Source organism: Lithobates pipiens, unplaced genomic scaffold (genome assembly GCF_037356315.1).
Source record: "Lithobates pipiens isolate NorthernLeopardFrog02 unplaced genomic scaffold, aLitPip1_a1.2 Scaffold_30, whole genome shotgun sequence".
Taxonomy (NCBI): Eukaryota; Metazoa; Chordata; class Amphibia; order Anura; family Ranidae; genus Lithobates; species Lithobates pipiens.
The window spans coordinates 131,741,530-131,768,005 of NW_027507791.1; the positions used below are offsets into that span (position 1 = coordinate 131,741,530).

The 26,476-nt window shown below is 44.3% G+C and overlaps 1 protein-coding gene across 11 annotated transcripts in view; it reads right to left on the reverse strand.

Annotated features, from left to right (window-relative positions):
* Positions 1-26,476, reverse strand: part of CCDC9B (coiled-coil domain containing 9B) — a 354,785-nt gene that overhangs the window by 249,357 nt on the left and 78,952 nt on the right. For 9 of the 11 annotated variants that reach the window (XR_013264897.1, XR_013264895.1, XR_013264896.1 and 6 more), the window contains 3 exons: positions 25,934-26,050; positions 21,809-21,952; positions 10,933-11,076 (listed from right to left, as the gene is read on the reverse strand). Coding sequence is in view for 8 of the 11 variants with exons in the window: in XM_077464872.1 (XP_077320998.1) it covers positions 10,933-11,076; positions 21,809-21,952; positions 25,934-26,050 (405 nt within the window). In the remaining 3 variants the exon portion in view is untranslated. The remainder of the gene's footprint in view (positions 1-10,932; positions 11,077-21,808; positions 21,953-25,933; positions 26,051-26,476) is intronic. The other 2 variants (XM_077464874.1, XM_077464875.1) reach the window with 2 other exon arrangements.

Here is a 26,476-nt window from a genome sequence, read left to right on the forward strand (position 1 = left end):
ACGGATGGAAAAATAGCTTTTTCCTCCGTCACACTTTTTCGGATCGGAGCGGGTCGGATGTCAGCGGACATGTCACCGCTGACATCCGACGCTCCATAGACCTCTATGGAGCACCCGTTCAGGTCCGCCTGAAAAACTGACAGGCGGGCCTGAACGGGACGTTAGTGTGAAAGGGGCCTTAAAAGTGTATGCCTACAGGTGTCCCAACTTTTTTGACTTACTTACTTACAAGCTCTCAAATTGTTACTACATTGGGTTCACACTGGTACGACATGACAGTCCTACAACTGTGGATCCAAATTTGCCCTGCGACTTGAAGTCCGACATGCGTTAGACTTCAATGAACGGGGATCCGACTTTGATCCCTGACAATGCAGGCACTTTGTGTCTGGTACGAATCTTTATCTTTAACTCCGTGCCAAATTTGTATGGGTTCCCCCTCCAAGGGCATACCAGGCCCTTCGGTCTGGTATGGATTTTAAGAGGAACCCCTATGCCAAAAAACTGGCGTGGGGTCCCCCCAAAATCCATACCAGACACTTATTCGAGCACACTGCCTGGCAGGTCAGGGAAGGGGATGGGGACGAGCGAGTGCCCCCTCCCTCCTGAACCGTACCAGACCGCATGCCCTCAACATGGGTGGGTGCTTTGGGGCAGGGGGTCTGTGGGTGGCGAGCTTATCGGAGTCTCCCCAGGTTTCAGCCTCCCACCTTATGTGAATGAGTATGGGGTACATTTTACCCCTACCAATTCACCTAAAAAAAAAAAGTGTCAAAAATAAAACACATTACACATGTCTTTAAAGTTATTAAGGCAGCTATGGCATCACTTCCGAATTCTTCTCCCCTCTTCGGCTCTTCTGCTTCCTCCGCTGATGTCTTCTGCCTCTGCCGGTTCTTCTCCCCTTGCGCTCTGCCAATGCCTTCTAGCCCTCTCGGTTATTCTCCCTCTGTCCGCTGTCTTCTGCCTCTGCTAGATTTTTTCCACTGTCTTCTCGCTCTTTTGCCAGGTCCTCTCCGCTGTTCTCTCCTCCTGTTCTTCTTCCAATGTTGACTCAACGCTCTCTCCCACTCTAATGTTGGGTGTGCGGGGTGCCACTACTTATATTAGCATGGGGCGTGGTCACCGGGTGATGTCATCTGGAGGCCCCACCCCTTACAACATCACCACTCGGGTGTGATGGGGAGGTGACATCATAAGGGGTGGGGCCATTCATCAAACGAAGCAGGGCTTGTGCATCTGCAGTGTGAAGCTGCAAGCAGTCATAGCCGGTTTCCTAAAGTAAACATGCTGACTCCTGGACCTGAAGAAGGCCAAGCAGCCTGCTCGGGTGATGATGGCGCTGGATCCCTGGACATGCAAGTGTCATATTAAATACTGTAGCTGCTGACTTGATTTTTTTTGTTTCAGACCGAAGAACCGCTTTAAAGACTCTAAAAGGTACATAAAAATGGCTTTTGGTCTGCCAGTAATGCACACAGCTCCTAAGTCCTATTGCAAGCTGACAACACACAGTACAGGCAGTCCCGAGTTACGAACGACCTCAAATGCCGGGCACTTGTGCTCCATGCGGGTCCTGGATACCTTTCGAGCACTTCCGAAAACACATCCCACACTGCCGTACTATGCCCCAGATGACATCCCACATCCATGCACAGGTGGCATTTACACTTATGAACACAGTGTTCCGACCGGAAGTTACACTTACAAATGGAGTGTTGCGACTTACGCACAACTTCGACTTATGAACCGGTGCCAATCACACTGTGTTCATTCAAAAAAATGACCCCCTCCTCCTCCATCCTGAAACCAACCTCCCACCCCAGCAGCAGCTGGTGGGAGGGAAGGAGAAAGGAAAGCAAGCACTGCAGGGAAGGGCACCAGGGGTTAGTGAGGGGGCTCTATTACATGAAATCATGCATTTGTGCATTGTATTCCTCTGTGGCTCCCCTGCAACACCCAATGCCAGTGAGAGAGGGCAGATGAGAAGAAGCCAGCAGTTGCAGGGAAGTAAAAGTGTATCGGTGTTGCAGGTGGGAACGGTGCTGGGGGGCATTAGGGAGAATCAGAGCTGTCATTTTAGCCAAGGCAGGGTAAGTGGAAAGGGGATAGCAGGAGAATTTTCATGGAGAAATTTCAGAAGCAGCAGCAGGTGGGTCAACAGCTCTGATCAGTGGATTGTTAGCAATTATTCAGAGTAATTAATTTGCTCAGCAGTCTGCTGAACAGTTTTGTTATAGGCTCATGGTCCCTTCAGTGACTTATAGCAGAAGGGGGAATGCCAGGTCTGTACAGCGTACAGACTTGGCCAGCTAGAAGTGGTGACCTATCAGCAAAAGGGTGAAACAGTCTTCTACATACGCTGGTCATATATGGTTATGATGTAGATTTTCTTTTTAACATTCATAGAAAAATTATTCATCAGAATATTCTTTATGCCACCAAGTGAACTAATTTCATTTGAAATTTGACCTGCTACTGGAATGGAATCCCAGACTTATCAAACCGGTTTCATTACAAAATGTATGATTTTTCCCTGATGCAATTTGTTTGTTAAAATAAAAAACATATTCTGTTCTTTCAAATTTTCTCATCACTACAGACAACAATCATTGATTTGACCCCACTAAACATTAGAAAATTGAATGAACATCCAAAAATGAAAGATTTCAAAAGGAAGTTCTACTGGTGTATGACCAGCTTTAGTCCAACAATCTCTTCCACATCAATGTAACTTCCAGCAGTTACAGTATAAAGCGATGTTTATTGAGCTTTAACACCGGCTATGCTCGGGATTAGCAGACAAGTCAGCAAGCATTATTTGTGCCAGCTTTGCAATTCAGTGTGCTAACTACTGCAAAGCCACTTGTTCACCGCTATTGTGTGAGGTTCTTGCCAACTGACATAGCATTCTTTTTGTCCAATGTTTCTGACCATAAAAGGAAACAGTGCAGCTCTGACTTTTACACTGTAATTTCACATTCATCACGAGAAAATAGAACAGGCAAAAATAAATAGAACAGCGAGCACACCACACCATGTAGTACTTGTGCTTCTCTTTAAATTGTCAACAGCCCACCCAAAACTGGTATTTATTATAGGCGGATTTTTAACTCCTTAGTGATCTCCAAGTTAAATTTTCAGGTCTGCAGACCTGCCCTAGTAACAATCAGGACTTTCTTCTACACGGAGAACACACCAGGAGTGGAATCGCCTATTTTGTGACTTAAGACTCCAAACATGGCTTTGAACGTTTTACAACTGAAGTCTTCAAAAGATGTAAAAGGCAAATCAAGTATTGGGTTTCCTTTAATAACTGAAATTTCACTTTTGGGTGGACTAGCCCTTTAAGTGTTAAATGATTCACATGACCTTAAAGCAGAGCATAATATACAACACTGGTTTCATCATCTAAAAGAAATCCTGAATGAGGATGAGTGTCTGCAGCTATTAAGCCAAGAATGATTGATGCATCAAGTTATACATTCTGAAACTCAAGATTTTTCCTTCCAGCACAAAGAATCATCTACATATCCGTATCCAGCCAAAGAAGGTCTGATAATACAACTCCTAGGCCGCGTACACACGGGCGGACTGTTCGCTCAACTTTGTCCGCTGAACAGTGTTTCAGCGGACAGTCCGCCCGTGTGTGGGCTTTCAGCGGACAGTTTCAGCGGGCAGTTTGACGGACAAAGTCTTTCGGAAATTCCGAAAAACTGTCCGCTGAAACTTGGTTTGAGCGAACAGTCCGCCCGTGTGTAGGCTACTTTCGAAATGAGCAAACTGTTCCCGCTCGGAGGGAAGTCTGCTCATTTCGAACGCGTGTGCAGGTAGGCGGGGCCCGCGACGGAGACGTCGCGGGCTCCGCCGCCTGGAATGGACTTAAAGGGGAACCCCAACGCCGAAAAAATCGGCGTGGGGTCCCCCCAAAGTCCACAACAGACCCTTGTCCGAGCACGCTACCCGGCCGGCCAGGAAAGGGGGGCGAGCGAGCGCGCCCCCCCTCCTGAGCCGTACCAGGCCGCGTGCCCTCAACATGGGGGGTGCCTTGGGGAAGGGGGGGCCGCGCGGCCCCCCCACCCCAAAGCACCTTGTCCCCATGTTGATGAGGACAAGGGCCTCTTCCCGACAACCCTGGCCGTTGGTTGTCGGGGTCTGCGGGCGGGGGGCTTATTGGAATCCGGGAGCCCCCTTTAATAAGGGGGCCCCCGGATACCGGCCCCCCACCCTATGTGAATGAGTATGGGGTACAATGTACCCCTACCCATTCACCTGTGAAAAAAAGTACAAAAAAAAAACACAACACAGGGTTAAAATATTTTATTGCACAGCTCCGGGGGTCTTCCGTCTTCGGGGGTCTTCTCCAGACTCCTCCGCTATCTTCTTGTAGCTCTTTTGCTAGCGGAGGAGTCTGGCTTTCTTCCTCCCCGCCGCCGGCCTCTTCTCCCGACTTCGGGGGTCTTGTCCCCCTCTTCGGTTCTTCTACCGGGCCACCGCGCCTTCTTATAGCTCTTTTACAGGCGGTGGCCCGGTCTTCTGTCGCCGCCTTCCGTTCTTCTTCTCCAGGAGATGTTGACACGTCGCTCTCTCCGGCCGGAATGCCAGAGCCGCGCTGTGCTGCCACTTATATAGTGCCAATGGGGCGGTGTCACATGGTATATGTCACATGGGTTGGTCACATGGGTTGATGTCACATGGGGACTATGACATCGTAAGGGGGCGGGGTCACCATGTGACATCAACCCATGTGACCAACCCATGTGACATATACCATGTGACACCGCCCCATTGGCACTATATAAGTGGCCGCTCAGTGCGGCTCTGGCATTCCGGCCGGAGAGAGCGACGTGTCAACATCTCCTGGAGAAGAAGAAGAAGAAGAAGAAGAACAAGAACAAGAAGAAGAACGGAAGGCGGCGGCGACAGCGGCGACAGAAGACCGGGCCACCGCCTGTAAAAGAGCTATAAGAAGGCGCGGTGGCCCGGCAGAAGAATCGAAGAGGGGGACAAGACCCCCGAAGTCGGGAGAAGAGGCCGGCGGCGGGGAGGAAGAAAGCCGGACTCCTCCGCTAGCAAAAGAGCTACAAGAAGATAGCGGAGGAGTCCGGAGAAGACCCCCGAAGACGGAAGACCCCCGGAGCTGTGCAATAAAATATTTTAACCCTGTGTTGTGTTTTTTTTTTGTACTTTTTTTCACAGGTGAATGGGTAGGGGTACATTGTACCCCATACTCATTCACATAGGGTGGGGGGCCGGTATCCGGGGGCCCCCTTCTTAAAGGGGGCTCCCGGATTCCGATAAGCCCCCCGCCCGCAGACCCCGACAACCAACGGCCAGGGTTGTCGGGAAGAGGCCCTTGTCCTCATCAACATGGGGACAAGGTGCTTTGGGGTGGGGGGGCCGCGCGGCCCCCCCTTCCCCAAGGCACCCCCCATGTTGAGGGCACGCGGCCTGGTACGGCTCAGGAGGGGGGGCGCGCTCGCTCGCCCCCCCTTTCCTGGCCGGCCGGGTAGCGTGCTCGGACAAGGGTCTGTTGTGGACTTTGGGGGAACCCCCACGCCGATTTTTTTCGGCGTTGGGGTTCCCCTTTAAGTCCATTCCAGGCGGCGGTGCCCGCGACGTCTCCTTCGCGGGCCCCGCCTACCTGTACACGCGCTCGAAATGGGCGGACTTGCCTCCACCTTACGTGGGCGAGTCCGTTCATTTCAAAAGTTGAGCGAACTGTTTGGCAAACAGTTCGCTCAAACAGTCCGCTCGTGTGTGGGCAAGTCCGCTCATGCAAATTTTGAGCGGACTGTTGCGGCAACTGTTTGACGAACAAAGTTTCAGCGAACAGTCCCCGCGTGTGTACGCGGCCCTAGATTCATCCTCAGTCAGTAACTAAAATCAACCACCTGAGACTTTAGGTTAGCCATCATCTTCATATGAATGGAAATGTTTTCTAAATATTACTGCAAGATCATTTTTCATAGCAATAAAATATTCTGTAAAGCTGACTGCATTTAAACAGTTTTGATGCCACTCTTAGGAGGACTGGACACCGTTTGCACGCCAAGCATGCCAGGTTCATGATCCCACTGTAAATAGGAATTTTAAAGTGTCTATATACCCCAAGTACAGGGATATTGAACTAAAATTCATGGAGATCCACATCGCATGTTTGTGCCTTCCCATTACAGCCGCCTCATTTTATATCAGTGTCCTCACAAATTACAGTCCCCCACTTCACACTGGTTTCCCCTTCACAGTAGTGTCCATTGTTGCCTTGATCAATCCCCCCCTTTCACTCCTTCACCCCTCCACAGCACTGCCCCCCCCCCCATTTAGGTCACCCTTCCACAGCACTGCACCCCTACACCCTCCCCAACATCATTCCTCTTTACATCACATCTCCCTTCACTGCCAGCACTTGCCCACTCCCCCCCCCCCTCACAAAACTTGCCCCACTTTAAATCTCCCTCCCCTTCACATTTTCCCTACATCCCTTTACATCTACCCTCTCCACAGCACTTGCCACACCCCCCCCCTTCACATCACTCTCCCACCACAGCACTGCTCCCCTTTCTCATCCCCCCCCCCACAATAATGAGCTGTGCCCCTTCACACCTGCTCCCTCTTCAAATAACACCCCCCCTCCACAGCATCTTATCACCTGTTAATTATACTGGAAAGTTGACTTGTGCAGTTCCTGCTCCCGCCCTCTATCCAGTGTGGCTATGCCCCTGCTCTCTGTTCATTGCTATCTTGCCTCCTCCTCTGCCTTGAGAATGACAGCAGTAGAGACTGGGGGAAAGAAGCAACTCCTCAATGGCACAACCGTGGGTCCAGATGCGACATGGTCTGCCATTTAGTGATGCCTGCCCAAATAGAAGGTTTAAATTCGCTAATCGCTGTGTATCAGGCACTTGCCATTTTTTCATAAAATCCTGCTTTCATCTCATTAAATCCTGCTTTTATCTCATCAGCCTTTTGTTCATTTCAGTACTGCTGCTATCCACCAGCCCCTTCAGCCCCTTCCTGTCTACATACACATCATTGCTTAGGACCAGATTCCTGATGACCACAATACCACTACAACATGCGATCAAATGACAGCTTGTACTCCCACCTGAGTGCAGTTGACAGTAAAAAAAAAAAAAAAAAAACAGTACAATTAGGGCCGGTTCACACTGCAGGCGAGGCGAGGCGACTACGACTTGCCTCGCCGCGACCTGCCGCGACCTCAGCGGCAACTTGCAGATGACTTCTGTATAGAAGTCAATGTAAGTCGCCCCGAGGTCGCCCAAAAGTAGTACAGGAACCTTTTTTCTGAGTCGGAGCGACTCGAGTCGCTCCTCTCAGAACGGTTCCATTGTACAGAACGGGGGCGACTTGCGAGAGCGAGGCGAGGCGAGGCGAGTCGTGTCGCCTCGCATCGCCCGCTGTGTGAACCGGCTCTTAGGGGAAAGCAGTCACCCCATAAGAGGAGTTTGAACATAGACTTTCATGTGGGATTACATTTTTTTCCTTTCTTATTGAAAGTGGTATATTTGGAAATCCTAAAACCATTTTTGAAATAACATTAACTAAAAACGTATTTGAGATATTAGTGACTGGCTTTAGATCTACTTTAAGCTGTTGCTCATTATGTTTCTTAAAGTGGTGGTTAACCCACTAAGTAAAATTTACACCATCCTCACAGTTTATTAATGTAATCTGCTCCTGTGTCTGTAAGTTATATAAAAAAAATGCAGATATTGAACTGTTTTCAGAGCACCAATCGGCACTCACATGACCTGCCGACTCTCTCCTCTCTCCACCTGACCGCTGCAGCGGGCAGGGCCGAGGATCACTCGCTGACGTCAATCAGGAGGAGAGATCAGCGGATCATGTGAGCACTGATCGGCACTCTAAAAACATATATACAGCTGCATTTTTTTTAAGGCACAGACAGAGGATCAGATTACATTAATAAACAGAGAATATTGTAAAAACTGAACAGTACCGTATTTATCTGCGCATAACACGCACCCCAAGTTTAGGAGGGAAATTTAAGGAGAAAAAAAAACTTACATTTAAATGCCCATCAATGCAGCCTTATCAGTGTCCATCTGAAGCCTTGTCAGTGTCATTTGCAGCCTTGTCATGCAGCCTGTCCATCACTGCAGCCTGTCCGTCACTGCAGCCTGTCCGTCACTGCAGCCTGTCCGTCATCAGCGATGTCGGCTTTTATTTTTAAAAATGGCGCCACCGAGATGTCCTGTGTATCTTGGCGGCGCCCGGTAGTTTTTGGCCGCCTTCGGCCGTACTCGGTGGCTCTTGGCCGCCTTCGGGCCGTACTCGGCGTCTTTCGGCCCCCTTCGGCCGTACTCGGCGTCTTTCGGCCGCCTTCGGCCGTACTCGGCGTCTTTCGGCCGCCTTCGGCCGTACTCGGCGTCTTTCGGCCGCCTTCGGCCGTACTCGGCGTCTTTTGGCCGTACTCGGCGTCTTTCGGCCATACTTGGCGTCCTTCGGCCGCCATCGGCTGTATTCGGTGGCTCTTGACCACCTTCGGCCGCTCTCGGCCCTTCTCGGCGGTTTTCGGATGCCAAGAACGGCCGAAGGCGGGTGAAAGCCGCCGAGAACGACCGAAGGCGGGCAAAAGCCGCCGAGAAGGGCCAAAGGCGGGCAAAAGCCGCGAGAAGGGCCGAAGGCGGGCAAAAGCCGCGAGAAGGGCCGAAGGCGGGCAAAAGCCGCGAGAAGGGCCGAAGGCGGGCAAAAGCCGCGAGAAGGGCCGAAGGCGGGCAAAAGCCGCGAGAAGGGCCGAAGGCTGGCGAAAGCCACAAGAAGAGCCGAAGGCGGGCGAAAGCCGCGAGAAGGGCCGAAGGCGAGCGAAAGCCGCGAGAAGAAAATGGTCAGAAAATGATCAGAAATCGCGGAGGATCGGCGTATAACACACACCTGCGATTTTCCCAATTTTAAGGGGAAAAAAGTGAGTGTTATATGCCGATAAATAAGGTAATTTCAGCAGTAGGAGGGGAGGGGTTGGCACGGACACACAGCTGTCAGCTGGGGGTAGAGGAAGATACAGGACAGCAGAGAGGAGAGAGCAGGTGTCAGGGCTCAGCAGCCATGATAAACCGTAGTCAGTTTACAAAGGGGAGGGCAGAACAAGGCAGGATCAGCCAGGTATTTCAGGTGATACAGGGGGCAAAATGACACAGCACAAGCACTGTGCTGTATAACATGCTTTAAAGGAACAGGATCTTTTTTTTCCCCCCTAGGTTAACACTTTAAGTAGCTACCTAAATTCCTTCCGTCTTTGTTTTTTTTTTTTTTTGTTTGTTTTATGAACTTGTGTAGGGCTGGTTACACACTGGGACGGTGCGGGCGCCAGCGGCGCTATATTTAGTGTCGCTTTAACGGTGCTATTCGGCTGCTAGAGGGGCAGTTTTAACACTGCTAGCAGCCGAAAAAGGGTTAAAAATGCTCACAAATCGCCGCTGCAGCAGCGCTATGCCGGTAGTATAGCCGCACTGCCCCATTGATCTCAATGGACAGGAGCAGCGTATACACCACTCCTTCACCGCTCCAAAGATGCTGCTAGCAGGACTTTTTTTGGCATCCTGCCAGCACACCACTCCAGTGTGAAAGCCCTCTGGCTTTCACACTGGAAAGACAACAGCAGCTGTTTCAGGGTGCTATTTTTAGCACTGTAGCGCCTGCAAAGTGCCCCAGTGTGAAAGGGGTCTAAAGGATTTGCAGCACTAGAAGTCAATCAGATGTGCTTACAAAGAACATGCTGACAGAAGGAGAGGAGAATGGGATGACCTTATCATTATTCTACTATTCCTTCACTGTCCAATTAGGTTGGGCAGAAGCAAGTTCATCAGCCTATATTTTATAACTGTAGAAGAGGAAAGTAAGGTCATCAGCCAGGCTATGCAGTCTAGCAGTGCTGTATAAACCTCAGGACTGCCTGCAAAGAAATACAAATCATTTGGCAAACAGTACAACTACCAAATATGCATTGCAACTGTGCATTCAGCTGTTTGCCTTGAGTTTAGCTTTAATGAGGATTTCATGGTCTTACTGGTTGTTTTGGAGTGCTGTGAAAATATGATATTTATTGACATTACGCCTTTCCAAAAATAAAGGGAATAATCAACTGATAATTCTCAGAATCCATAGTTTACTTCCCGTGAGAGCTGCAATCTACTGTATTAATGCAACATATCAAAAATTTTAATTTTGATTGAAAGTGAACTGCAGTCAAATCAGAACTCAACAGTAAACAGACTGTATGATGTGGAATTGATTAATATTTACTACATTAGCCAGCTTGATCCAAAATTCAAACAAGAAAGTAGCACAGACAGGCCAACTGCCTGGTTACAGGGCAGAAACAGGAATGCAGAACTTGAGAAGATCCAAAAACAATAGCCATTTGCAAAGCATACATTTGTATCCTCTATGCCGTTATCTTTCCCATCTGAATTGCATGATTTCATTAGGCCTTATGCACACTGGATGTTTTTGCCATCACTCCTAGACAACTTTCCTTCTGGCAGCAGTGTTTTGGCAGGAAAAAAAAAGAGTGATGCTTGTAAATGCATGTAAAGGGTTTAGGTGCATCGAGCACTTGGGCGTTAACTTATTTTACTGGCCAAAATTATAATTTATTCTAGCCAATGAAATGAACATTGAAGCCTTAAACATACATTTAGGCATGTTAACACGTTTACATACATCAAGCGCTTTTTCTGCCAAAACGCTGCTGCCCCTGGATGCACTGGCAGCAGGTTTTTTTCTGCCTCTAAACATCTATGTGTGCATGGCCACATAGGCTAACATGCAGAGATGATTAAACACAGAAAAAAAAAGCCTCCTAAGAGCGGCGCCAAAACCATCCAGTGTGTATGAGGCCTTAAAGACAGAAAAGAGTATGTTGAGTAAAACAATATAAATACTTACCCGTTCCATGGAAATAGCAATCTCCCTACGATGGCCCCTGCCATAAGAAAAGAGATAGTCCACTTCTTCCATTGTTAACTTAGGCACATTACTGATCCCCAAATAACAGTCTTGGTCATTATTCTTACTGGTCACAATCTTGCCCTATAGAAAAAAATAGTCATTGAAGTAATAACGATGCAACTGTGTAAAAAGGTATTGCCCAGCTCCAGTAAAAATATTTTTTCCTTTAGTTTGGAAAACAATGTTCAATGACCATTTTTGAAATTTTTTATTGAACTGTATTTTCCTGTAACACCCAAAACCAATCTCTCAAACTGATTAGTTTTGGGCTAATCTTTTATATTCTTGTTGTGTCCCATGGGCCATGCATACTATAGTAAAATCCTCACTAAAGTGGAGACAAAATGGCACTTTTATGGAACAAGGGTGTGGAAACCAATCTAAATGAAAAGCTATAAATATTGTTTTTTTTTTTTTTTTTTTTTTAACTCATGGATGTGTACCATTATTGGGAGCAGATACAGGTCAGTGATGGGCTCACCGGTCATGATGATTGTGGGAACAACAATATGTTCAGACTGCAGAACAGTTGGCAAAGACACTACTAGGGGATCTACATAGATGGGCTACAAAGGTTATAGCTTTACATGAAGATCACTACCTAACCTCCGTGTTATATCTTACTTTTTTACTTACTAGGAGTGGTACATTTTGTTTCCTTTTCTCCAGGCAAATGGAGATAGGTGTTTTAATAGTCTTTTATTAAATAGCCACATGCAAAAACAGCTTCTAGGTTTTATTGTCAAAGTTTAAGCCCTGGTTCACATTGATGCTACTTTGGAATCATGCTACTTCACTTGAAGTAATGTGATTTCAAAGTAGCAGATCTGTGCGGTTTCAGATGCTACCTGAAAGACAGCTGTGGGGCTTGATGCACAGATGCCTATTGAACGTGCACCCGAAAATCGGCAAAGTCGGCATCGCACCACTTGGAATGGTGCCATTGCTACCAATAGGCTGCAACTTGTCATGCGATTTGACCTAACAATGTGAACAAGGGCTTATTGAACAAGCTGAAGTTATAAGCTGATTAGTTACTGTGCACAGCTGTCCCAGCATCTGTGTGCACCAGTTTTATTAAAACGCCCACTAAAATTCCGTGTAAAGACATCTTAAGCCCCATACACACTATCAGATTTTCTGTCGATTTTTTCCTTCAGATTTACGAAAACCATATGATATGAGGCCAAACCTTAGGAGTTTCAATTTGTATGCAATCAGGCAGGCCCTTACACTACATGGTTTTGGTAAATCTGAAGACAACAATCCCCAGAAAATCTGATAGTGTGTATGGGGCTATACACTGAAATTTGAAGTTTTATAGCGTCTTCCTGGTTTTAAAAAATGATATACACTCTAGGTCATTGTGTTTTACAATGTTTTGTTAGTCAGGTTTAATTCTCTAGCCATATGCCGACCAGCACACGGTGATGTACGTCGGCACAATGGCAAGACTGGGCAAATGATCATACAGGTATGTCCCCTTTAAATCGCGGCATTGTGGGCGCACACCTGCCGCATACTCTGTGACCGTGCCCGCGGGTCCCGCACACTCTGTGGCCGCAGGGGGCCGCAATCATGTCACGGAGCGGCAAAACAGGGAGATGCCTATGTAAACAAGACATTTCACTGTTCTGCCTAGCAACATGACAGAGATCTACTGGTCCCTATCATCAGGAACAGTGATCTCTGTCATGTTCTAGTAAGGCACTCCCACACAGTTAGAATCACTCCCTAGGACACACATAACCCCTTGATTGCCCCCTAGTGTCATTTACACAGTAATCAGCGCATTTTAATAGCACTGATTGCTGTATAAATGACAATGGTGCCAAAATAGTGTCAAAAGTGTCCGATGTGTCTGCCATAATGTCACAGTCACAATAAAAATCGCAGATAACCGCCATTACTAATAAAACAAAAGTAATAATAAAAATGTCAAATCTATCCCCTATTTTGTAGACACTATAATTTTCGTGCAAACCAATCAATATACGCTTATTGCAATTTTTTTTTTACCAAAAATATGTAGAATACATATCGGCCTAAACTGAGAAAGAAATTAGTTTTTTTTTAAATATTTTTTGGGGATATTTATTATAGCAAAAAGTAAAAAATATTGATTTTTTTTCAAAAATGTTGCCTTTTTTTTTGGTTATAGCGCAAACATTAAGAAGCGCAGAGGTGATCAAATACCAGCAGAAGAAAGCTCTATTTGTTGGAAAAAAGGACGTCAATTTTGTTTGGGTGCAATGTCGCATGACCGCACAATTGTCAGTTAAAGCGACGCGGTGCCGTATCACAAAAAGTGCTCTGGTCAGGAAGGGGGTAAATCCTTCCAGGGCTGAAGTGGTTAAAAAATAGTTTGAATAAACCATGAAACATTTTTACTGCCGTTGATTATGAAAGTAACAACAATTTTTAAGACACACTAAAATGTTTTCTTGGATTTTTGTAATTCCTTTGTGAAGTGGAAGCGTTTGATACCTGCCCTGGTAGAGGAGGGGTGGGAGGAAACTACTGAAACCTGCTTCCAGGATATTATCAGCACTTCCGACCAATATGTTCAGTTTAAGTTTATTCATCAGCTGCACTACACACCGGCTAGACTGGCTAGAATGGGTTTGAGAACTGAGGCCTTGTGTCCCAGATGTACTCACGATAATGCTGATCTATTTGATATGTTTTGGAGTTGTCCTGGACTAAATGTGTATTGGACGGACCTGTTTACATTCTTTGATGATCATCTTGCTCTCCCGGTGCCTCAAACCCCTGAGGTGGGGCTGCTGAGTATATTGAATGACTTTGTCCACAGGGCGTCAGAACGGACTCTTCTGCGTACCATTTTATTTTATGCACGTAAAGTGATCTTATTGCACTGGAAAGACAATGTTCCTCCCAAAATTCAATCACTGTATGGTATTATTAATGGTGAACTCCCTAAATTTAAAATAGTGTATAAACACAGAGCTTGCTTGAAAAAGTTTCATAAGGTGTGGCAACCATGGTTGGATGTTTCTGGATCATTTTGGGGGACGGTCCTGTCCTCGCAGGACCCCCTGGAGGGGGCTGCGGGGGTAGGGCCGGAGGTTTAGGCTTTGTGGATGGTGGTCCCGGGTATGGGGGGGGGGGAACGAAACGGGGTGGTAATTTGCTACTGTATGATCTTATATGGCAGCTATTTATGTTGAAATGATACTGCATAGGGGGACGGTGACAGGTGTGAGTGTGATGGGTGTGTGTGCGCGAATGTTGGCATGTCTGTTGTTGTGTCTTTGTTTTGTTGGGGTTTCTCTGTGTTTTTGCATATAATGGTAGCAGTTTGGTTTACTCCAACGAGGCGTCTTTATTGTTGCCTCTGTATTCACCTCTGGAGGGAGACTCCTTGACTTGTGTACTGTTTGCCTTATATGCTGTATGTATGTTGAAAAATATTTTAAAATAAACACCTTTTAAAAAAAAAATAATGTTTTCTTGGATCGAAGTGTTGTTGTGGATTAATTTGCCGATGTGTGTGGCTGGGCTTCTACATGGATATTATTCACGGACAGCCCTTATTATTTAAAAGGTCTCATTATTTAAGTTAAGGTGAGTGTAGTACTTATTGTGATTCCGCTGGTGGCTGCTTTTACATCTGTGATTTATATTTCTTATCAAACACTGTACTTTCTATTTTCTTGCTTCAGGATTTGCTCGGTGCATGGATATTTAGTTTTAGCAGCTTTATATAATCATCTTTTAGCATAGAATTTTCTTTTTTTTTTTGATTTGTTAATTTGTACTTAAAAGAGATGTCTCCATATAATGGATGCAGCACTTTATCCTGCTCTGATCTGTGATGCTTTTGGGGGGATGTTGTGGTACTAGCACGATCCTCCCTCCTGCTGTTGTTGGACCACGCTGCTCAGCAGGAGAGGAATTTCTAATGGGTTTTGAGCGGCACTTGTCTCTGACAGCAACCACGTACTTGACATATGCACCGTCACCACTCATGCAGTGGGCACACCAGCGTGACTGTCCTGTATATGTCTTTCCTGTGGAACACATACAGAGAGAATACACAAAATGGCAGCGGAAAGTAAGAAAACCCAATAGAGCTGTCGGGAGAGAGTGACAGCGGGATATGGGAGGAAGAAAAAATAAAACAGACAAAAAAGAGGTGGATGAGAAATAATGACAGTGGGAGGTGATGGGAATAAATAGAGGTGACAGGCAAGACTGACAGAAGGAGCCCAGAGGAAGATAAAATAGACAACAGGGGTTGGGTGAGTGAGAATGACACTGGAATGCAGGATGATTCATAAGAGGGCCAATTGAAAGCAGCAGAGCTGGGTTTGTCTCTGTGTGTCTGTGTAAATCCAGGAAGTGAACAGGCAGCAGCTTCAGCTGCCCATGGTTAAAATGGTTGCAGCCAAACTCAGTGGAGGGGGATTTCTGCAGCATATTTGGCAAGTACAGAATCACAGTATATATAAAATAATATGCAAAGCGGTTGGAGGGAAGCTTCAGAATGGCAACAATGTTTTTATTACAAACTATGTGAGCAGACTGCAGTTCCTCTTGAATTACTGGACTAGAAGGTACGTTTTAGTTAACATTAACCGCTTGCCGTCCAGCCGCCGTCATTTTACAGCGGCAGGTCGGCACAATCCTACGAACCGTCATAGCTATATGTCGGCTTGCGGGATTGGGATAGCAGAGGCGTGCACCCGCTACACAGAGGGGGAGCTGATGCTCGTGGCCGACAGTCGCAATGACCACCGGCCATGAGCGATCACAGGCATGAGAGGCAGAACAGGGACGAGTGTGTGTAAACACATAAATCCCTGTTCTGTGAGGCGTGACAGATAGTGAGTTCTTATTTCCCCGCTCAGTTAGAATCACTCCCTAGGACACACTTAACACCTTGATCGCCCCCTAGTGTTAACCCCTTCCCTGCCAGTGACATTTTTACAGTAATCAGTGCATTTTTATAACACTAATCGCTGTATAAATGCCAATGGTCCCAAAAACGTGTCAAAAGTGTCCAACGTGTCCGCCATAATGACGCAGTCCCGATAAAAAATGCAGATCAATGCCATTAGTAGTAAAAAATAATAATAAAAATGCTATAAATCTATCCCCTATTTTGTAGACGCTATAACTTTTGCGCAAACCAATCAGTATACACTTATTGCGATTTTTTTTTTTACCAAAAATAAGAATACATATCGGCTTAAACGGGAACATTTGTTTTTTTCAAAAAATGGGGATATTTATTATAGCAAAGAGTACAAAATATAGTGTTTTTTTGCCAATTATAACTTGTTGCTAGGGTGATTTTCTTGACTCTCATACAAGTTGTGAGGTTCAAGTTTGGCTCCAGAGGACGTTTTTGTTTTGTTTTTTCATATTTCAGCTTGTTTTTCTTTAACCTTATATGGTTTATTAACCCCCTAGATTTAACTCCGTTTTTAAACTTTTATTGTTCTTATAGCTTTTATGCTACCATCTGCAAGCATTTGTCTGAAATTTCCCCCCCCCCCTTATTTTATCTACAATGTCATATGCTTCAACTAATGGAAGACTATTTTTGCTCTTTTTACAATTATGGATTTCATCAAGATGTTGATTACTATTGTAAATCATGTTGCAATATGCGCTTGTATATATACTTATATGTAAATATAACCTATTGATACTTATTGTTTATGATGTTATTACTTTAAACTTTCTGAATCTTATAACTAAACCAATTAATTTCAGACATGTCCTTGCATACCTACTGTGCAGCTATGCTTCATTTAAAGTCCCAACATAAAATATTCTTTTTTTATATTGAACCAGGGATGGAGGTAGTTGAATTGTTATATTCAATGCCTCATTTAAAGTCCCAACTCTTCCCCTCCCCCTCTTTGTTTTTTTATTGTTCTTAGTCGGACACAGTGCTCAGTTCTATTTGCATGCCTCTTTAAAAAGGTCATATAAAAAGGCCATAATGAAATCTAGAAATAATCTACTACATACTAACAAAGCACATCATGATATTTATGACGAATTGAGGATCATTACCAGATTCAATCAACAACAAAACCAAATTAGGAAAATTGTTGAAAAATGTTGGCACATGTTGACACTAGATCCAACTTTAGGACAATTGGTCCCAAAAAAACCTCTATCAGCGATAAAATCACCAGCAGCGAGTTTAAAAACGAGTCGACCAGGGAACACTGCAAGTACAAAGGCACATTTATGTGCGGTACATGCAACTATTGCAAATACATGCTTACGTCAAAAAATCCGATACTTCCCAATGGAAGAACTTTTTATCCAAAGCATTTTGCAAATTGTCGTACTGCAGGAGTCATCTACCTGTTGCAGTGCTCGCGCACCTGCTTTTATGTAGGAAAAACGAAGTTAGAATTCTGGAGGAGGGCTTATAGGCATATCCGCAGTATGCAGATATGCAAGACGGACCTTCCCCTTGGACGCCATGCATCTCAGGTACATGGTGGCAAGTTCCCCAAGATAACATTTTTGATCTTGGATAGGATACATCTGGACTCAAGGGGAGGGGACTGGAATAAGACCCTCTTCCAGATGGAACGAAGGTGGATTTACCAACTCAATGCAACCATGCCCCCAGGCCTCAACGAGGCCATATGTTTCAAACCCTTTCTTGAAGGGTTTTCTTCAGGAGGGATGGAAAAGTGAACTAATATTTAATTGAATCATAAATAATTTTTCAGCTAGGAATTTTGGGTTAATTGTCCACAATAGATCCTCTCCTTTTTATTTATTTTTTGTTTTGATTAACCATATATACATTTATTGAGGGTAATTGTTGTCTTACTATGCAAAATGTTTTTTTGTAATTGTATTTCAGTTTGTTCTTAATGTAATTGAATATATCCCTTTTCCCATAGAAATGTCTCCATGGCTTTCATACTACCACCTAATGCGTGACAGATCTATTCTTTCTATACTGTATTATGCTTTTTGCATTTAAACACAACTATACCATACATATGACACCTAGCTTTTTATGTGGATCCTGTTTTTACAATTTGCCATACTCTATTATTTTTATAGGGGTTTCCTCGCCAGGCTTCAGTATGTTCAGGGGTTTGGCCCAGCGTGTAGGGCATGAGAAATAAACTGGTTTACCCCCTTTTTTGATGACACCAACCTCCAGTTTCTATTATATTTTTTTCTTTGTCTGCCTCGCCCATCTCAAGTTTGTCCACCTCGCCTATCACTGGCATACCTGTCATATGCGTGTTTTGTCTGCAATTTTGTTGATGAATGAAACTTTGAAAATTTCTTCACCTTTCACCATTATGTAAGTACGTATTACTGGAAACTGTATATGTGGATAAATGTTAAATTCAAAGTTAATTGATTATATATTTTATACTTTAGATGAATCCCTCCTTTTTCTGTACCCTTGAGGAAGGAATCTGGAAACGCATGTGGTTGTTTCATGTCTATAAAAAAAATTTTTTTTATAACGTTAAATATTTTTCTATTTTCATACTTTTTTGATATTGTTTAATATATGTTGCCTATAAAGTCCACTTAGGGGAAAAAAAAACCTTTTCTTTTGACACACTGCTCAGTAGTCGCTATTTACTGCCCATGTAAATATTTTTTTGCCATCTTCGGCTCTTTTGTCCCAATCTGTATTCATGGACCATGGCAAATTGGCAGCTGATCCAAAAAGATATGGCTGGCCCCTAGAGTTTGAGCTTAGCCAATATGGCCGCCAGCATCGTGTCCCAAAAGCTGTTTGGTTAGATAACTACATCAGAATGTGTTGTGTGTACATAAATACTAGAGGTGCACCAAAATCTGGACCACCAAAACATATCGGCCAAAAATTGTGTTTTTGCAGCATGCGGCCGTAAGAAAAAAAGGTGCCGAAAAGGGGGGCGGTCTGGCCAGGTGCCATAGATGTTATCCTGGCACGGCGAGCTCCCACTGTGTCACGGAGCTGGATTTAACAATTTAACAATGTCTTTCCTCCTAGACTGGCTCTTGTGATAGACGACACACTGATGCAATGACGGGAAATTAAATCAGTGTGTCAAAGGAGGGGGGGGATTTTGTTAAAGCGCCCACCCGGCAATTCAAATCTAGCTCTGTGACAAAGCGGGAGATCACGCTACCAAGCACTAGTGAGGCTGCATCTGATGGGCACTGGTGAGGCTGCATTTGATGGGTCATGATGAGGCTGCATTGACCTCTTTTTTCACATCTGCAGTCTCTGACCATCGCTTGTGTCATGTCTGCAGTCTCTGACCATCGCTTGTGTCATGTCTGCAGTCTCTGACCATCGCTTGTGTCATATCTGCAGTCTCTGACCATCGCTTGTGTCATGTCTGCAGTCTCTGACCATCTCTTGTATGAAGTCTGCAGTCTCTGACCATCGCTTGTGTCATGTCTGCAGTCTCTGATCATCTCTTGTATGAAGTCTGCAGTCTCTGACCATCGCTTGTGTCATGTCTGCAGTCTCTGACCATCGCTTGTGTCATGTCTGCAGTCTCTGACCATCGCTTGTATTATGTCTGCAGTCTCTGACCATCACTTGTATCATGTCTGCAGTCTCTGACCATCTCTTGTATGAAGTCTGCAGTCTCTGACCATCGCTTGTGTCATGTCTGCAGTCTCTGATCATCTCTTGTATGAAGTCTGCAGTCTCTGACCATCGCTTGTGTCATGTCTGCAGTCTCTGACCATCGCTTGTGTCATGTCTGCAGTCTCTGACCATCGCTTGTGTCATGTCTGCAGTCTCTGATCATCTCTTGTATGAAGTCTGCAGTCTCTGACCATCGCTTGTGTCATGTCTGCAGTCTCTGACCATCGCTTGTGTCATGTCTGCAGTCTCTGACCATCGCTTGTGTCATGTCTGCAGTCTCTGACCATCGCTTGTGTCATGTCTGCAGTCTCTGACCATCGCTTGTATTATGTCTGCAGTCTCTGACCATCACTTGTATCATGTCTGCAGTCTCTGACCATCTCTTGTATGAAGTCTGCAGTCTCTGACCATCGCTTGTGTCATGTCTGCAGTCTCTGATCATCTCTTGTATGAAGTCTGCAGTCTCTGACCATCGCTTGTGTCATGTCTGCAGTCTCTGACCATCGCTTGTGTCATGTCTGCAGTCTCTGACCATCGCTTGTGTCATGTCTGCAGTCTCTGACCATCGCTTGTGTCATGTCTGCAGTCTCTGATAATCTCCTGTATCATGTCTGCTAGAGGTGCACCAAATGGAAATTTGGCTAATACTGTTAGCAATGTGTTTACGTTTAAGAGATTGTAGACATGATACAAGAGATGGTTGGAGACTGTAGACTGCATTTTTCTTGAGCATTTCTTCCACTAAAGCTGCCAATAATGGCCAACAATAAATTCACATTAATTTAAATTGATAATGTGAATTAAAAAGTTGAATACAATTATATATAAAAATATAAATATTTTTTAAAAACTGTAATTTTCGGTTTTCAGCAAAGTGCATCCTGTATTTTTGGTTTTGGTACTAATACCTTGAATATCATCACTGATATACTCCTATACTCCTGGATGGCGTCCTATCAGATGGAGCTACAGCTGTGAAGGAATCATGCTAGCTAGGGTGATGATTTGTCTAAATTCCTGATTTTATCTTTCTTGTGCGAGTAGTATTCTTTTTAATAAATTGGGGAAGTTTAACACTATGAGTTTCTCCTTTATCTCTACATTCCCCTGTGGAGTGTTCTGGGGAATCCCTTATTTTGTGTCCTGGAGTGTGCCATCCATCTACCCCAGCAGGGATCTCTCCCAAAAAGGTGCAGCCAGGTCTCCATATCGGAGGTCTTACCTGTTGGAATGCAGTTTGCGAGTTGGGTGTGCACTCGGGTGTGGAGTGGTATACGTTTACACAAGAAGGCAATATACACATTTCAAGAATGGTCTTGCACTGATCACTTCTCATTTGGACTTATTTTGTACCGTGCACTTTATCCAAATGTTATCTTTTGATGAATTGATTTTCACATGATGTTTTTGTATACACTATTTTTATGGCATTGAGTTGCTTAAATAAATATATTACCCTAAGCAACCAATCAGAATACTGAACAATTATAATTATTTTACGGCAGGTTAAAAAAATACATCAGCGATTTTACTAATAGAAAGCAAACCCCTTGCTCCTTTGCATACTGTTCATAAGTATCAAACTGTGAAATTTATTTTTTAAAAGAAAGGAGAGCAAGTAGCTGAATTTACCTTAGTGGCAGCTTTTTGCAGTCTACTGTACAGTCTGCACTGCAGAGCTTACAGAGGGAGAAGACAAAGGGGCAAAACGAGACATTTCAATGTCCTGCAATGAAACTTCAATAGAGGATAAGGTCCCCTTACTGCTAAACAGGGCTGTGCTATGGGGCAGAGCTAGACCCAAACCGGGTGGGCAGAAATACAGTTCACCGCCAGGTAAAACAGTGCTTATAGGTATTATCAGTGGATCGAGCATTTTCTATGTAGTCCGGCTTTAAAACACCAACATACCTAACTCGTAACTAGGCAAATATGTAAACTGCCATTTTGTTACTGAAAGGTACAGGTGTGCAAATACAGCAAACACAGATTGTCCTGGTGTGAGACCAGCTCAGTTCTAAAGGTTGTTCAGAACTTCCAAATGTTTTATAAAAAACACTATCAACAATCACTTTCTTTAAATGTTTGTCCATTTCTATGGAGAAGGTGCTGGCTGTACAAATCCTTTTTCTGAGAAATATTTGACCACAAAAAAACTCAAAAGATGCTTTTAGCACAACCATCAGAAAGACATACTTGTTCCATGGCAATTGCTATCTGCATACGACGTCCTCTACCAAATGAAAACAGATGATCCACTTCTTCCATAGTCAGATTCGGAGCCTTGTTTGTCACCAGTATGCAGTCTTGCTCACTCTTCTTATTAATTACTTTCTTTCCCTGCAAAAGAGAAAAACATTGCAGTTACTAATATATACTAACTAAAAACAAGCAATCAATGACCAAGAAGGGGCAAGAACAGACTTAGAACGAAAGTAATGTGGACATGAGCGGAGCTTAACCACTTAACAACCGGCCCATAGCCGAATGACGGCTACAGGGTGGTTGTTTAACTCTGGGAGGCCGTCATATAACGTCTTCCCAGAATTCCGCTCTCACGCGCCCCCTGGGGCGCGCACTCGAGAACATCCGTGACCGCCGGATCACGGTAAACGGCCACTCATCGCGGCCGTTTAATACGTGATCGCTCCGTCAAATGACAGAGTGATCACTTGTAAACAAACCGGCGTCATGTTATGACGCTGGTTCCTCCCTCCCCCTCTCTGTACCGATCGGTACAGCGGAGGGGGAAGAGATCGGTGTCAGCAGCGCTGTGGGCTGCATCTGCAGTGCCCACATCACTGCTCACCGAAATTTAACCCCTCAATTCCCTGCCATTACTCTGCAATACCCTGCAATACTCTGCAGTACCAGCAAATACCCTGCAATACTCTGCAGTACCAGCAAATACCCTGCAATACTCTGCAGTACCAGCAAACACTCCGCCAATACTCTGCAACACCCGCCAATACTCCGCAACACCCGCCAATACTCCGCAACACCCGCCAATACTCTGCAATAAAATTCCAGCCAATACTCTGCTATACCCTGCCAATACTCTGCAATACCCTGCCATAAATTGCCATACTCAGAGATACCCTGCAATACCCAGCCATAGTCGGTGATACCTTGCAATACCCAGCCATAGTCGGTGATACCCTGCAATACCCAGCCATAGTCGGTGATACCTTGCAATAGCCAGCCATAGTCAGTGATACCCTGCAATACCCAGCCATAAACATCCCCCCCCTCCCGCCGCCCTCTGGTGCGTCTACCGACTCGCCAATACGATCAAAGCCAGAATCTTTTTTATTTTTTTATTTCAGGCTTTCCAGCCTAGAGGTGAGATGTAGGGTCTTATTGAGCCCATATCTCACTGTAAAGAGGACCTGTCATGTCATATTCCTATTACAAGGGATGTTTACATTCCTTGTAATAGGAATAAAAGTGATCAAAAAATTAATTTTTGGGGGAAAAAATGTCAAACTAAAATAAAGTAAAGTAAAATGAACAATAAAAAAAATAATTTTTTTTTTAAAGCGCCCCTGTCCCCATGTGCTCGCATGCAGAAGCGAACGCATACGCAAGTCCCGCCCACATATGAAAACGGTGTTCAAACCGCACATGTGAGGTATCGCTGTGAACGTTAGAGCAAGAGCAATAATTCTAGCCCTAGACCTCCTCTGTAACTCAAAACATATAACCAGTAAAAAAAAAAAAAATGAAAGCGTTGCCTATGGGGATTTTTAAGTAGCGACGTTTGGCGCCATTCCACGAGCGTGTGCAATTTTGAAGAGTGACATGTTGGGTATCTATTTACTCAGCATAACTTCATCTTTCACATTATGCAAAAATTGGGCTAACTTTACTGTATTTTTTTTTTTTTTTAAGCACAAAACAGTTTTTTCCCCAAAAAAAGCATTTGAAAAATTGCTGCGCAAATACCATGCGAGATAAAAAGCAACGACCACCATTGTATTCTCCAGGGTGTTTGCTAAAAAAAACATATATAATGTTTTGGGATTCTATGTAATTTTCTAGCAAATAAATGATGATTTTTACATGTAGGAGAGAAATGTCAGAATTGTTCTGGGTGCTCCAGAACGCCTGATGGCGCTCCCTGCATGTTGGGCCTCTGTATGTGGCCACGCTGTGTAAGTCTCACACATGTGATATTGCCGTACTCGGGAGTAATAGCAGAATGTGTTTTGGGGTGTAATTTGTGGTATGCATATGCTGTGTGTGAGAAATAAACTGATAATATGACAATTTTGTTAAAAAAAAAAAAAAGTAAAAAAAATCTTGATTTTTCAAAGAATTGTGGGAAAAAATTACAACTTTAAAAAAACTCATCATGCCTCTTACTAAATACATTGGAATGTCTTCTTTCCAAAAAGGGGTCATTTGGGGGGTATTTGTACTTTTCTGGCATGTTAGGGTCTCAAGAATTGAAATAGGCCGTCAGTACTTCAGGTGTGATCAATTTTCAGATATTGGCACCATAGCTTGTGGACTCTATAACTTTCACAAAGACCAAATAATATCCACCAATTTGTACTTATTTTTACCAAAGATATGTAGTAGTATAAATTTTGGCAAAAATTTATGAAGAAAAAATTACTAATCTGCTAAATTTTATAACAGAAACAAAGAAAAATAAAAAATTTTACAGAATTTTCGGTATTTTTTCTTTTATAGCACAAAAAATAAAAAACCGAGCGGTGATTAAATACCACCAAAAGAAAGCTCTATTTGTGTGAAAAAAAGGACAAAAATTTCATATAGGTCCAGTGTTGCATGACTGAGTAATTGTCATTCAAAATGTGAGAGCACCAAAAGCTGAAAATTGGTCTGGGTATTAAGGGTGTTTAAGTGCCCAGTGGTCAAGTGGTTAAATCATACAGGCAGAGATGGAATTTCTACTAATTTCTACTCATCCGCAAAGAAAGGGGAAAGTGGATTTCCTTTAAAGTGGACTTTATTAATAAAGAAAATAGGAAGAAGACACTAAAGTGGTTGTAAAGCCTTACATATACCCAGTAAAATGACTGGGTGGAGGGGGCAGAGAGCTGAAATAACACTCTGCAGAGATCAGTGAGATCTCTGTTAGCTGATTGGAACCTCCCCCGTCACCTTTCTGCTCTTGGTCTCCGGAAAACTTGTCAGATGTGACACCAGCAGACAGCAGAGGAACAAAGCAGTAGACACTTATGCCTCGTACACGGGGTCGGACTCTCCGACAGAAAATGTGCGATCGGATCGTGTTGTCGGAAAATCCGATCATGTGTGTGGGCTCCATCAGACTTTTTCCGTCTGAATTTCCGACACAGAGTTTGAGCACTGGATCTAAAATTTTCCGACAACAAAATCCGATTGTTTCAATTCCGATCGTGTGTAGACAATTCCAATGGACAAAGTGCCACACAAGCTCAGAGTAATAATAGTCCCATCGTACGTATTCTACGTCACCACGTTCAGAGCGGTCGGATTTTCCGACAACTTTATGCGACTGTGTGTATGCTAGACAAGTTTGGGCCAATATCCGTCGGAAAAAATCAGATGGATTTTGTTGTCGGAAAGTCCGACCGTGTTTACAGGGCATTAGTGTTCTTAATTACACAAATACACACTATAGAGGGATATGCGTTGTTCACATTTCATGTATGAGGTTTACAACCACTTTAAAATATTTTTTACACTAAAATCACAAAAGTCCCTCACCTCAGACCTCAAGCAGTGTCCCAGAATTGCAACACTACTCCTACATCCACCGTTTTTGTCCTGGCTTGTCAAATACACCACCTGGCGCCTACATGTCACTTCTTTCTCCTGTTCCACAATGCTGCCAAAGATCAGTCCAATCATATACATGACAACAGGTCATTGCACAGGCACATATTGGTTCATTGCCATTGAAAATAACTTCTGTAATTACTATGCACAAGTAAGCATGCAACGCTATGGTATAGTGCAATTGGCAAGGCTAGGGCCTAGGAACACTAAAATCCAACGCTGTGGGAAGGACTAATATTCTCTGTTTTTCTTAAAGCAGGGGTCTCAAACTGGTGGCCCTCCAGCTGTTGCAAAACTACAAGTACCATCATGCCTCTGCCTGTGGGAATCATACTTGTAATTGTCAGCCTTGCAATGCCACATGGGACTTGGAGTTTCAATACAGCTGGAAGGCCGCTGGTTTGAGACCCCTGTCTTAAAGGGGTGAAGGAGAAAACCTAAACATGCTTCCACAAACAGCATGCATCTATTAGCAATACAATAAAAGTTGTTTAACCTCAATTTGAAAAAAAAATTACTGCAGCTAACCTCAACTTTACTGTCCACGGTAACGGCAAGCTGCACTTCTTTTCCCACATGCACAGTTAATCTCTGCTCGTTTTCGCTGTCAGAGCTATTCCAATTCTCACTTACAACTCTTTTTTCCTACAACACCAAGAAAACAAAAAGTTAGGTTTATATTTTATTTGTCTTCCATTTCTAAAACATGGTAAATATACACAATTGATTGGAGTGACATGTAGCATCTATTTTTAGTGTGATTTAGGGTTAGAAATAGTGAGGTACCAATTCCAGAACTCTGCTTAGGAAAAGTTGCAGTCTTCTTGCAGTTACCTTGGCCAGCTGTAATACCTGGAAATTGCCTGGTTTGCTGGAAAAGTGAGTGAAAAGTGCAATTCCACTTCAGCAGGACAGTCCTGGATCCTGGGCTGTTCCAGGCAACTATGCTTGTTATTCTTTATAAGGGATGTGTCTCTCCACTAGAGGTCGACCGATATATCGGCCGGCCGATATATCGGCCGATATTTGCCGTTTTTTAAATAATCGGCATCGGCCGATTTGTGCTGATAA